The sequence below is a fragment of the Cetorhinus maximus genome, chromosome 23 (genome assembly GCF_964194155.1).
Source record: "Cetorhinus maximus chromosome 23, sCetMax3.hap1.1, whole genome shotgun sequence".
NCBI lineage: Eukaryota > Metazoa > Chordata > Chondrichthyes > Lamniformes > Cetorhinidae > Cetorhinus > Cetorhinus maximus.
The window spans coordinates 20,488,818-20,502,954 of record NC_135901.1 but is presented as its reverse complement, the minus strand read 5'-3'; the positions used below and the strand labels follow the sequence as shown (position 1 = coordinate 20,502,954).

General features: G+C 42.6%; 5 protein-coding genes across 5 annotated transcripts in view; 3 read left to right on the top strand and 2 right to left on the bottom strand.

Moving 5' to 3' along the window:
• LOC144697059 (uncharacterized) overlaps positions 1 to 14,137 on the top strand; it is a 395,607-nt gene that overhangs the window by 148,246 nt on the left and 233,224 nt on the right. The gene's annotated exons all lie outside the window — the stretch shown is intronic.
• Positions 1 to 14,137, top strand: part of LOC144697310 (uncharacterized) — a 273,200-nt gene that overhangs the window by 149,705 nt on the left and 109,358 nt on the right. The gene's annotated exons all lie outside the window — the stretch shown is intronic.
• The window catches only part of LOC144698416 (uncharacterized), a 236,909-nt gene that overhangs the window by 148,278 nt on the left and 74,494 nt on the right, over positions 1 to 14,137 (top strand).
• Positions 1 to 14,137, bottom strand: part of LOC144697228 (uncharacterized) — a 39,024-nt gene that overhangs the window by 21,179 nt on the left and 3,708 nt on the right. The gene's annotated exons all lie outside the window — the stretch shown is intronic.
• The window catches only part of LOC144698418 (uncharacterized), a 66,987-nt gene that overhangs the window by 49,413 nt on the left and 3,437 nt on the right, over positions 1 to 14,137 (bottom strand). Inside the window, 1 exon segment of the mRNA XM_078570359.1 lies at positions 6,479 to 7,328. Within this exon segment, the coding sequence (XP_078426485.1) occupies positions 6,479 to 6,970 (492 nt within the window). The 5' untranslated portion in view covers positions 6,971 to 7,328.

Genomic DNA, 14,137 nt, shown 5'->3' with positions numbered 1-14,137 from the left:
GCAAGATGTGGTAACTTGTGCAGGCACAAAGTGCCTTCGATGACTACATCTGCAGGAAGTGTCACCAGCTGGAGAAACTTGAGCTGCAGGTTGCGGAACTTGAGCAGCGGCTGAAGTCTGTGGTGCATCCACAAGGCTGAGGATTATGTGGATAGCACGTTAAGAAAGGTGCTCACACCACAACTAAGAAGTACACAGGCAGAGAGGGAATGGGTGATCTCCATAGTATCTGAGAGAAACAGACAGGAAGTGCAGAATCCCCTGAGGTTATCTTGCTCTCTAACCACTTTTCCATTTTGGATACTGCTGAACAAGATGGTTCCTCAGAGGACTGTAACAAGACCCAAGGTTGTAGCTCAGCTGCACAAGAGAGAGGAGAAAATGTGGAAAAGGTATAGTGGTAGGGGATTCCATAGTTAGGGGAGCAGACAGTTGTTTCTACAGCTATAGACCTGACTCCAGGATGGTATGTTGCCTCCCTGGTGCCAGTGTCAAGGATGTCACAGAGTGGCTGCAGGACATTCTTTTGGCGGAGGGTGAACAGCCAGAGGTCATGGTCCACATTGGGACCAATGACATAGATAGGAAAAGGAATGAGGTCCTGAAAGCAGATTTTAGGGAGTTAGGGAGGGAATTAAAGAGCAGGACCTCAAGAGTAGTAATCCCAGGATTACTCCCAGTACCACGTGCTCGTGAACATAACAATAGAAAGATTGAGCAGTTCAACATTTGGCTGGAGAAATGGAGTAGGAGGGAGGGCTTTAGATTTCTGAGGCATTAGGATCGGTTCTGTGGCAGGTGGGATCTGTACAAGAAGGACGGGTTATGCTGGGACTAATGTCTTTGTTGGGAGGTTTGCTAGTGCTGTTGGGGAGGGTTTAAACTAGATTGGGAGAGGGGTAGGAACCTGAAGGAAAAATCAGATTGGAGAGCAGAAAAACTGCCAGTGGGAAGTAGTGAAGTATTAACTGATAAGGGGGATACATCAGAGAGTAGCACTGAGGTAAATAGAATACTTAGGGAGTTTGATAGAATCAGAGGAGGCAATAGTAAGTCTTTGGATGGGGTCAGATTGGTCAAGACATTGCCCTGAGGAATGGGTCAGCAAATGGCTGTCAATTATTCTGTTCAATTGGAACAGACACAATCTTTGTACATGTTCTTTCTGTCTGCAAAGAACAGGGCCTTGTGTATTAATATATGTAGCTTCCAGTAGACGCAGTGCACCACATTGCAAGCCTAACTGGCAATCTTAAATTGGATGTGAGTGTAATTCTAAGCACATTGAGGGTTACTTAGCAAATGTCCAATTGTGGGATCACATCTAATGTTGGCCACTGTGTTTTGAGTTTTGCAAGCACAGGCTGGTTGTCTACGGTCTGTACCCTGCCCATTGTGAACAGCGGCTGGGACATGCAGTTTGATAAGATCTGCCAGTCTTTGGGATGTACAGCCTACATACCCAGCATCACACTGGCACTGAAATTTATATACCACATTACTCATTTGTGTGATAGGTAGAATGTCTTTTTGGCTTGATGTTAGCCTTCTGTTGGTGGTGAATACCATTCATGTTGCTGCTGCATAGTAGCAGTATGAAACTGCTAGCTTCATCTGTTGCATAAATTTTTCAGATACCTTGCCCTTCCAGGGTAATCTGAGGTAGACTGGGCACTTTTCAGGGCTGAAAGTGACAGCAGAAAGTTCTCAGTACCATTTGAACTTAAATTCCAATTTTGTTCATTTGAGACTTTAACCATTCGGGCAATAGGAAACAAGTGATTCAGGAAACTTTAATAAGTTCTAAGTTAATACTCATCACAGCAGGGCAGTGACTTTACAGGCGTACTATGGTTCTTGCTTCCCGGTTCAGCTTTGGATGCAGATTGACACTTGGTCTTCTTTCTCTCTCTGGAGCCTCCTGGTTTTCTGCTTTCAGCCGACAAGCAGTTTTCAGTTTCAAATTCAGCGCGGCTTGGTGAAAGCTGCTGCTTATTAACTCTTTACAAGTCACAATCCACAGTATGATCAATGATATTGCATTCTGATTGGCCTAAACAAGGCGAGGCTATTTTCTAATTGGCTCAATGGGTGTGTGATCAATCTGTGATTGGTTCCCAAGGGTGATGGTCATCGACTGATGTCACCTACCAGTATCCCCTGACTGGTTCCTTAAAATTCCAGTTACTTATAGGACTATCCTCCTCATTAAAGTTTGTTTCTGTTATTTTAATAACTTCTTGCCAAGATAAAATGATGTTTTATGATATCTTCCTTGGCTATTTGTTCAATATGCTGTCATGCCTCATGAATGATACCTTGAGATGGTTGTCTCAAACTTTGCTGAATTGGTGCAGGTTCCTTATTAAATAAGAACCTTTATCAGTGACTTTGTTTTCGAGGCCATTTGCTAGGTGTTTCTTTTTTGTGCTGTTGGTAATTGTTACTTTACTTTTAAAACAAAGGATAGAATAGAAAAGTTGCTCATAACCATAAAACTATGTAGGCCTATTACAGAAGATCACAAAATAGGTAATACTTAAAAGTTATAAGAGTGCGTATAAAATATAAGTGCATATCAACAATTAGTGTTTAAAATGTAAGGTCATAAAGTCTCCTTCTACATTCAGTTATTACATAGTCTTGAGTGATAAAAGTCTAAAAGGATTATACAGTTACAAAACACAATGTTATAAAAATTAACAACAAAGATTAATACAAAGAATACATTGAGCCAAATGTAATTGCTTTCTTCGAAAACACTACGAATTAAAACTAGCTTAATGTAGAACACAGCTGTTGTTATTCTTTCCCTCCTCTCTACAATAAGTCCTTCCTAACTTTCCTTTGCTGATAACACCAGGTTTCGATAAGGTATTACGATATGGGGGAATGTAAGCTTGCCCGTTCAACCTTGAAAGTGGCAAGTTCTCGCAATGTGGCTCTGTGAAATGGAAATGCATACAACAGGGGCCTCTTCAGCAGTTGTTCTGTATTTAACTCATTAGTATGTTACCTCAATTGTGTCTAAAGTCCTGTGGTGCCTTTATCTTTCAAGTGAAGCTAAGCAGAGTCACATGATATTAAATGCTGAAGTCCTCTATTGGTTACAGTTTAAAAGGATAATATACCATAAAGTTAATTGATCAATATAATTTGATCGTGTGATCTAAATTAAGACTAATCAATAAACATCAATTTCCCTATATGGCCTTAGGTCCGTTCATGAGTTTGCATGATATACAGCACAAAACGATTTGATCAGGGTGGCCATTATTCCTCAGGATGCCTTTGATGCGCCCTATTTACAAGGTTGTCGATAGGGCCAGTCTTATAGTGTGTGCAGCTGTAAGAATCCGAATGCGTATATTGACCAATGAAGGCTTCATCCTGTACTCAAATTCACCTTTGAAATGGAACAGTCAAATGAACTCCCTTTCCTTGACGTACTAGTTGAGAAATCTGCCAGAGGGTTATCTACCACGGTCTACCACAGGCCTACCTTCAATGTGCTAAGAATTATGCTGACAACCAATTTAAGATTGTCAGTTGGGCTTGCAATGTGGCACATTTGCATGTACAGGAAGCTACATATATTAATACACAGGGCCCTGTTCTTTGCAGGCATAAAGAACAAATACATACATTGTGTCTGTTTCAGCTAAACAAAATAAGTGACAGCCAATCGCTGACTCATTCCTCAGGGTGTCTTGACCAATCAGGGTCAAGCTGCCTGGTTTAAATTTCAAACAATGCTTGGAAGCTAACTGTCAGTCACCATCAGTGGTGCATTCCCCATGGCAATGCCACTTGCCAACTAATCAGCACTCTCTTCACATATAGTATAAATTGTTGTTACACCCTTATATTGGTATTCTTGCAAGTGTCCTGATGAGTGCAAGATGAAAAGCTTAGACGTGACTCCTTTTCCAGTCTTAAAGTTTAAAAATAAAGATCCAGCCATTACAATATAACTGTCTTTTACATTGAGTGACTAATGATAACTTAATCAAGGCTCATTGCTGAATAATCATATGTTTTATGATGGGCTTTAATACAAAATGGACATATAGTCAATAAAGTGAAGTTGCAGAATGTGAAAAGGCAACAATCCTTGTAGAGGTTAAAATGGCTTCCTTGACCTTGTTACTTATAACAGTGAATATATTATGAAAGTGATTGATTTTTAAAACTGAATTTCATTACGCAGACCTACCTACAGTTTGCTACATTATACCATTGACTACACTTCAAAACTACTGCATAGGCTGTAAAACGCTTTAGGGAGTCCTGTGGTCCTGAGAGGTGCTACAGAAATGCATTTTTTTCTGACTGTCCACAAACTTGGATATATTTCAATCTCCTCATCAAAACCATTGATAAACATTGAGCCTTAATTTTGTGTAATAATCACGTCTTTGATACCATCTTGAATACTATGTGAAACTTCAAACACATTATATCCTGAATTATTTGTTTTAAAACAGTGAGTTGTTGTGATTTAGAATTCACACCCTGAAAACATTGCGAGAAGCAGATTCAGCTCGATCTTTTAAAAGGGAACTGGACAGATTCTTGAAAGCAAAAGTAAACTGCAGGGCGACTGAATTAATTGGGTAGTTTTTCAAAGAGCCAGCATGAGCATGATGGGCCTAATGTGCTCCATCTGTGCTCTCTGAGCCTTGTGGCCATTTAAAGTGAGTGGCAAAGACCTGGAATCTGCTTCCAATGAGAGTGATAGAAGCAGAGATGATGGAGTTATTTTGAAAGGAAATTGGGTAGGCACTTGTGGGAAATAAACCTACAGGGATGTGGGGATGGAATGGGACAATAGGACTGACCAGTTTACTCTGGAGAGCTGTCATGCAATTGATTGGCTGAATGGTCCCATTCCTTATCCTAATGATTCTATGACACAAAGAGAGGAATTTCAGCTGTTCCAGTCTCTCCAACTAACTGAAGTCTGTCATCTCGCAAATCCTGTTTCCAGCCTCTCAAAGAATTTCACATCTTTCCTTAAATGTGGGCCCGTATATAGAGTTCCTTTCTAGAGGAACAGAATTGAGAAGCAGGGAGGTTATGCTACTGATATAAGATACTAGTTCACTAGATACTAGGGAGGTCAACTTGTTTAGAACCACGGTTAGACTGCACCGGGAGTAGTGTAAATATTTGTGATTTCCATTTAGAAGAAGGAAATAGAGGCACAGGAGAAGGGGCAACAAAGACTCACAAGAATAATGCATTTAACCCTCAGGAAAGGCTGGGGTGCTTTTCTCTAGAAAAGAGAAGACCTGACCTGGTGACCTGATGGAAGTCTTTAAGATTATGAAGGGGTTCAATAATCCAATAGGGATTTCATGAGAAACCTCTTTACCCAGCAAAGTGAGAAAATGGAACTCACTACCACAGCCAGTGGTTGAGCTGAATAACATGAATACATTGGACAGGCAGCTAGATACATACATGAGGGAGACAGGAATAGAAGGATATGCTGATGGGGAAGATGAAGAGTGTGGGTAGAAGCCCATGTGGAGCATAAATACTGACATGGACCAATTGTGCTGACTAGCCTGGCCCTATGCTGTAGACTCCATGGAACAGAAACAAATGTATATATTTTAGATCTACCTGTAGTGGTAGGAAAAACACTATTTACTATCCTGGATAAAATACATTTTCTTCATCAGCTTTTGTGGATCATTTCAGTGTAAATGTGCACTCCCAGGCTCAAAGAGCATCAGCCCACTGGAAGCAAAGTTGTGAGGCCGGCCAGTCCAGCAGAAAGAAACCCTCTGACCCTCCCACTTCACCAACTGTCAGAATGAACATTGTTCAGTCCTGGATGTGGTTAACAGAATCACAGAATTGTTATTGCACAAGAGGCCACTCGGCCCATCCTGTCTGCACTGGCTCTCCGAATGAACATTATGACTTAGTGCCATTGACCTGCCTTTTTCCCGTATCTTTGCACATTGTTTCCATTCAAATAATCATCCAATGTCCTCTTGAATGCCTCGATTGAACCTGCCTCCATCACAGTCCCAGGCTGTACATTCCAGACTCAAACCACTCGTTGCGTGAAAAGGTTTCTCTCTCACATCACATTTGCTTCTTTTGCAACTCACTTTAAATCTGTGCCCCGTCATTCTTGACCCTTCTTTGAGTGGGAACAGTTTCTCCCCATGTGCTCTGTCCAGCCCCCTCATGATTTTGGACACCTCTATCAACTCTCCTCTTAGCCTTCCCTACTCCAAAGAGAACAGTTCCAACCTCTCCAGTCTATCCTCACAACTGAAATTTCTGATCCCTGGAACCATTCCCGTAAACCTCTTCTGCACTGTCTCTAATCCATTCACATCCTTCCTATAGTATGGTGCCCAGAACTATACACAATATTCCAGCTGAGGTCGAACTAGTATCTTATACCAGTAAAAATAACAGCAGAATCCAGCCCCTGTAATCACTTGTGAACTCACTGGTGTCTCAACAGGTTGGATAACTGAGTGAATCCTTTCCCACAGTCAGAACACGTGAACGGCCTCTCCCCAGTATGAACTCGCTGGTGTGTCAACAAGTTGTATGAATTACTGAATTTCTTCCCACAAGCAGAGCAGGTGAATGGTCTCTCCTCAGTGTGAACTCGCTGGTGTCTCAGCAGGTTGGATAACTGACTGAATCCTTTCCCACACACAGAGCAGGTGAATGGCCTCTCCCCGGTGTGAACTCGCTGGTGTGTCAGTAGGTTGGATGACCGAGTGAATCCCTTCCCACACACAGAGCAAGTGAATGTCCTCTCCCCAGTGTGAACTCGCTGGTGTGTCAGCAGGTTGGATGACCGAGTGAATCCCTTCCCACACAGAAAGCAGGTGAATGGCTTCTCCCCGGTGTGAATGCGTCGATGAATTTCGAGTGCAGAAGGGGACTGGAATCCCTTCCCCCAGTCCCCACATTTCCACCGTTTCTCCATGGTGTGGGTGTCCTTGTGACTCTCCAGGTTCGACGATCAGTTGAGGACTCATCCATAAACAGAACACGTGTACAGTCTCTCCATGCTGTCAATGGTCTGATATTTTTGTCAAGCTGTGTAAATGGTTAATATCGTTTCCACAGTCAGTGCACTAGAACAGTCTCACATGGGCATCTTGATGCTTTTCCAGTCACATTGAACTTTAAAACCTTTTGAAGCAATCAGAACAGACAAACATTTCTCCATTAGATTCAAAGACTGATGATATTCAGGTCCCGATGAATTGAGTGACTCCGTCAGATCTTGACATGATGTATGGTTTGAGATTTCTGTCTACAAATCCTCCCCTTCTAATATCCTGTAAAAGGAGTTTAGAAAAGTCATCGCTGTCAGTAAAGGGGAGAAATTCAGAACAGGCAATTCTCGTTTCTACGGCACATTTTTTCATCTCTTGTTCCCTAAAACCTGGAAATCTCTATCCCACACATAATCGCTCCAGTCTCATTCTGCTGTGCCAAATATTCACCATCCCAATTCTCCTGAAGGTGCCAATTCAAGCTGATCAACAGATCCATGTTCACTACTTCCTCTCCTGGAGAGATTATAAGAAATGGATAAGGAGAAGGCCATTCATCCCATCAAGCCTGCTCCCACCATTCAATAAGATCTGATGTGGCCTTAACTGCACATTCCTGCCTATCCCCATAATGCTGACTCCCTTGTCGGTCAAAAGTGTGTCAAACTCAGCCTTGAATGTGTTCAACGACCCAGCCTGCAGTACTCCCTGTGGAATAGAATTCCAAAGAGCAATGCCCCTCTGGGAGAAGAAATTCCTCCCCACCTTAAATGAGAGAACACTTATTTTTATCCTGTGACCCCTAATTCTAGATTCCCCTGCGAGGTGAAGCATTCTCCAAGCATCTACCCTGTCAAACAGCCTCAGGATCCTATTTGTTTCAATAAAATCACCTTTCATTCTTCTGAACTCCATTGAGTTAAGGTTTAACCAGCTCAGCATTTTCTCATATTACTGTACTGTCCCGTTAAATACCAGCCATCCCCTGGACAAACCACCCTTTTTACTGAGTCCTGGGGCAATCTTTCTAGAGTCTCCACCCTACCTGGATTCACTTCCTTCCTTCAGTTCCCACAATTCAACAATTTAAGCCCAGAATTAGAAAATAAATAGAAATGAGGAAACATTGATTCCTCACAGATGTTACCCAGAGGAGGAAGTTTTAGTCTGAAACAAAAACAGAATTACCTGGAAAAACTCAGCAGGTCTGGCAGCATCAGCGGAGAAAAGAGTTGACGTTTCGAGTCCTCATGACCCTTCAGCAGAACTGAGTAAAGTTAGGAGAGGGATGAAATATAAGCTGGTTTAAGGTGGGGGGGGGGGGGGGGGCGGGGCGTGGTGTGGTTGTACGGACAAGCAAGCAGTGATAGGAGCAGATAATCAAAAGATGTCACAGACAAAGGAACAAAGACGTGTAAAAGGTGGTGATATTATCTAAGAGAATGTGCTAATTAAGAATGGATGGCAGGACACTCAATGTTCAGCTCTAGTGGGGGTGGGGTGGAAAGACTGACAGGGCATTACAGTTATAGATTTAAAAATAATGGAAATAGGTGGGAAATGAAAAATCTATATAAATTATTGGAAAAAACAAAAGGGAGGGGGAAGAAACGGAAAGGGGGTGGGGATGGGGGAGGGAGTTCAAGATCTAAAGTTGTTGAATTCAATATTCAGTCCAGAAGGCTGTAAAGTGCCTAGTCGGAAGATGAGGTGCTGTTCCTCCAGTTTGCATTGGGCTTCCCTGGAACAATGCGGCAAGCCAACGACAGACATGTGGGCAAGAGAGCAGGGTGGAGTATTAAAATGGCAAGCGACAGGGAGGTTTGGGTCTTTCTTGCGGACAGACCACAGGTATTCTGCAAAGCGGTCGCCCAGTTTACGTTTGGTCTCTCCAATGTAGAGGAGACCGCATTGGGAGCAACGAATGCAGTAGACTAAGTTAGGGGAAATGCAAGTGAAATTCTGCCTCACTTGAAAGGAGTGTTTGGGCCCTTGGACGTTGAGGAGAGAGGAAGTGAAGGGGCGGGTGATCTTGAACTCCCTCCCCCATCCCCACCCCCTTTCCGTTTCTTCCGCCTCCCTTTTGTTTTTTCCAATAATTTATATAGATTTTTCTTTTCCCACCTATTTCCATTATTTTTAAATCTACAACTGTAATGCCCTGTCAGTCTTTCCACCCCACCCCCACTATAGCTGTACCTTGAGTGTCCTGCCATCCATTCTTAATTAGCACATTCTCTTAGATAATATCACCACCTTTTACACGTCTTTGTTCCTTTGTCTGTGACATCTTTTGATTATCTGCTCCTATCACTGCTTGCTTGTCCCTACAACCACCCCACCCCCCACCACCAACTTCTCTCCACCCCCCCCCCACCCCATCTTAAACCAGCTTATATTTCACCCCTCTCCTAACTTTACTCAGTTCTGCTGAAGGGTCATGAGGACTCGAAAAGTCAACTCTTTTCTTCTCCGCCGATGCTGCCAGACCTGCTGAGTTTTTCCATGTAATTCTGTTTCTGTTTTGGATTTATAGCATCCACAGTAGTTTTTTGTTTTTTTTTAGTTTTTTAGTTTTAGTCTGAAGCAACTTCCGCATTGTGACGTCCACCATGGAACCCTGCCTGAATCAGCCAATGGGAATCACCCGGTTCCACGGTGACGTCCTCGGGTTCCAGTCTGCAGGCCAAGTGTGCGGACATGGGAGTCCCACCGCAATGCACCTGCTCCAGATAGCTCAGGTCAGCAGTGCTTTCTGCGCCTGCGCGCTGGGGAGGGGGGAGTTTACAAAATGTCTTCCCTTCATTTATTTCTGAGTTTGATTTTAAACAGCACAGCATTTGTTATTAACTTCACACAGACACTAAAACTTCCTCCTCTGTTTAACATCTGTGAGTAAAACACTCTTTTCCCCCCTGGGAAATACAGAGAGTTGTGGTAACTGGAATTAGTGCCAAATATGCTGAGGGGGGAAATGCTGGTGATTTTGTGGAACCTGTTTTTATTGTATAAACTGTTTAAAGTCAAATGTATCCTGTCTGTTCAAATCCTGTTTGTCTGATAATGCATGTTTCATTTGTGTTGATTTTAGTTTGATTGTTACAGTAAACATTTAAAAAGTGAAACCTTGTCTTTCGGTTTATTCCATTGGGTTTGTCTGGGAATGTGTTTATTTTAAGGTTATCGGTCTCCATGGGAATCATAACAACAAAGATATGTCTAGTGTTGTTATATGTTACATATTAGGTATAATAATTATGGTTCTGTAACACATTTTGTTATTTTTAATCTTCTAATATAGTACTGAAGCTACGTTATATATTTCCAGTCACAGAGTCATTGCGGCACAGAAGGATTCTATTTGACAACTGAAGTCCATGCCGACTCCCTGTATAGTAATTCAGTCAGCCCCATTCCCCCTTTATATCTTGGTTCCCCGGCAAGTTCATTTTTTCAAGTGCACATCCAATTTCATTTTGAATCATCGATTGTCTTCACTTCCACCAGGTCATGACCACTCACTGCATAAATGGAGCTTTTCCGCACATTGCCCCCTCCACATCTAACCAAGTGATACGGGACTGTACATTATACTCATTTTTAGTCCAGTAACATAAACATATTTATATTAGGCTGACAGCCTGCATGAAGATTTTCAGGTCTCTGTGTCCAGTACAGGAAGCAGTGAGCATGGATCTGTTGATCAGCATGAATCAGAACCTTCAGGAGAATTGGGAGGGTGTGTTTTAGGTACAGCAGAGTGAGGATGGAGGAAGAGTGTGAGACTGAGGTTTACAGCTTTTGGGGAGTGAGGGAGGAAAGAATGTTCCATAGAAATTAGAATTGTCTATTCTAAATTTCTACCCTGTACTGACAGTGATCACTTTTGTAAACTCCTTTTACAGGGTATTAGAAGAGGAGGATTTACAGACAGAAATATCAAACCAAACATCACGTCAAGATTTGACAGAGTTACCCAACGCATCGGGACGTGAATGACATCAGCCTATGAATTTAGAAGGAGAAATGTCTGCCTGTGTCAAAAGGTTTTAAACATTAATCTAACTTGAAAAGCACTGAGATGCACACACCCTCGTGAATGTGTGCCACTGCACTGACTATGACAGGAGCTTTAACCAGTTACGGAGCTGAAAAACATTCACAGCAGGGACAAACCAGACACGTGTTGTGTGTGTGGACGAGGCTTCAACTGATTGTAGAACTTGGAGAGACACAAGGACCCCCGCACCATGGAGAAACCATGGAAATGTGAGGACTGTGGGAAGGGATTCTGTGCCCCCAGTGGGCTGGAAACTCATCAGCGCAGCCACAGTGGAAAGAGGCTGTTCATCTGCTCCGTGTGTGGAAAGGAATTCATTGATTCATCCACCCTGCAGAGACACCAGCGAGTTCACACCGGGGAGAGACCATTCACCTGGTCTGAGTGTGGGAAGGGATCAGTGATTCATCCAACATGCTGATACACCAGTGAGTTCACACTGGGGAGAGACCGTTCACTTGCTCCATGTGTGGAAAGGGATTTGCACGGTCATCTGCCCTGCGGAATCATGAGCGATTTCACATTGGTGAGGGGGTGTTAACCTGCTCTGAGTGTGGGAAGTGATTCACTCACTCATCCCTCCTGACACACCAACGCATTCACACTGGGGAGAAGCCAATCACCTCCTCTCAGTGTGGGAAGGGATTCACTCAGTTATCCAGCCTGGTGAGACACCAGCACATTCATACCAGGCAGAGGCGATTCACCTGCTCCATGTGTGGGAAGGGATTCAGTCAGCCCAGTCCGCTGGGGCACAAAAGTACTCAGACCAATGAGAAACCTGTTCAATGCTCTGATTGTGGGAGCTGCTTTACACACTATGTGCTCGTGGACCTTCAGGTAGGAATTCACACTGAGGAGAAACCATTCAGCTGCTGTCACTGCGCAAAGAGCTTTAGAATGTCGTATGATTTACTGAGACACCAGCGCGTTCACACTGGGGAGAAGCCGTTCACCTGTTCTGACTGTGGGAAGGGATTCGGTGATTCATCCAACCTGCAGAGACATCAGCAAGTTCACAGTGGGGAGAAGCTGTTCACCTGCTCTGAGTGTGGGAAAGGATTCACTCAGTCATCCCACTTGCAGACACACCAGCGAGTTCACAGTGGAGAGAGGCCATTCACTTGCTCCGTGTGTGGGAAAGGATTCAGTGATTTATCCAACCTGCTGAGGCACCAGCGAGTTCACAATGGAGAGATTTGTTCACCTGCTCAGTTTGTAGGAAGGAATTCACTTGTTCATCTGAGCTGCTGAGACACCATGGCAGTCACACCGATTTGAGTCTTTTAGATGCTCTGACCGTGGGTGTTAATTGTATCAATTGAGGTTAAGTATCTGCAGGTGGAGGCCATTGATTGGATAGTTACATAAGCCCATATAAGAGACACCTACTGACATAGAGTGGAGCCAGGAGGCCTATAGCTGTAATGTTTCACTCTGTGAATAAATCTATACCAAGTAAAGATTGGCTGCAGTTTCTTCTTTTACCATAAGGCTATCAGTATTATAATATGGTAACAGAGAATGTTTGTCTAATGGTGAAAGTTTGAAACTCATGGAAAATAAGATTTCACACAGAGACCTACAATCCTAGCAGCTTTTGTGAGAAATGGCTGAAAGCAAGTGGAAATTGTCAGGGTCTGATTACCCACGAATGCTCGCGGAGTCTGAGCCATACGACCAGCGGAAGAATGAAATGGATATGTGGACACATGTTACGTCCCAACCAAGGAGGAAACAAGGAACGGCCTTGGCATTTTCACTACTCTTAAAAGAAAACCAAACACCTTGTTTTAACCAATAAAGCTACACAACAAGATTTCACTTGTTTTTTTTTACCAAAACAAACTTTACTGTATATAAAAGAATTAAACAAAGCAAGTACTAATAACTTAATATGGTTTATAACCACATATGTTGTGCCCTCAGGTTTACATCTTAGTTTCCCCATGATTCTCTCATAAGGCACATCAAGTATGTCACAGTGCTGTGGAGAATTCTCCTCAGTTCCAGCTATTCTCAGAGGTTAAACTTTCATTTATCATCTCTTGACTGTGGCTGCTCAGTCCCTTGTTATTTTTCCAATGCTTCAAAGGTAATCTGCTGTGCAGGTCACTGGTAAAAATCTTCTTTCGCCATTTTAAGAATGTCACTCAAAATGTTACGACCACAGCTGATGTTATTGCTGAGCAAGTCAGACTCCTGAGTGAAGTCTGTTTCGCTGATCATAAACTTTTTTTGTGAAAACAAGGAGGAAGAGCTATTGACCTCAAAAACACAGGACTCCAGTCATACCTTTAGAATTTTTAAAATTAAAGGATTTATTAAAAAGGAAAACTTAAGCACACAAGATAAAAGTTAGAACAGCCTTACAGAACAACCCTCAAAAATATGCTTGGTCAAAAGTACACAACTGCACTACCTTTTTGGCAACAACCCCTTATAGATTTTAACCATAAAAATCCAGTAAACATTACCCAAGTCAAGGAATTGTTGTCACTTTAATAACGACTTCTCAGGCACTCCCACTCTGATATGGAATTCCAAAAGAAGGTTCAGAAACAAACTGTTTCCTAAAACAAAGACTCCTGGCTTAACACTGGGTGGCTGCCTCCAATTCTAAACTTTTACAGTTTCTCAGCTGCTCACACACAGAGAAGCTGAACCTCAGTGGGTTCCCCCACAGCAACCCTCAAAAGTTAAATATCCCTTTCCTTAAATATCTTTTTCCCCTTTCATCTCAAGTTCCATTGTCCTCAACCACCTCTTTGAAACTCAACTTCTCCAAATATAAAAATATTTCATGTTTTCTGTTTTGCCTCCACTTTTGAGTCAATAAAATTTAATATGCCTTACCCTATTTACTCATGGAATCCCTGTAAGATGCAAATGTTCCCTGTTACTTCTGAACTCCCTTTTTGAAATTCAAAGCTGAAAAACCCATTTCCCACTTATATCACAATGCAAATTTCAGAACCAACCTATTTACTTGTAACTCAAACCCACCATAACCTCTGCACCACATGCACAA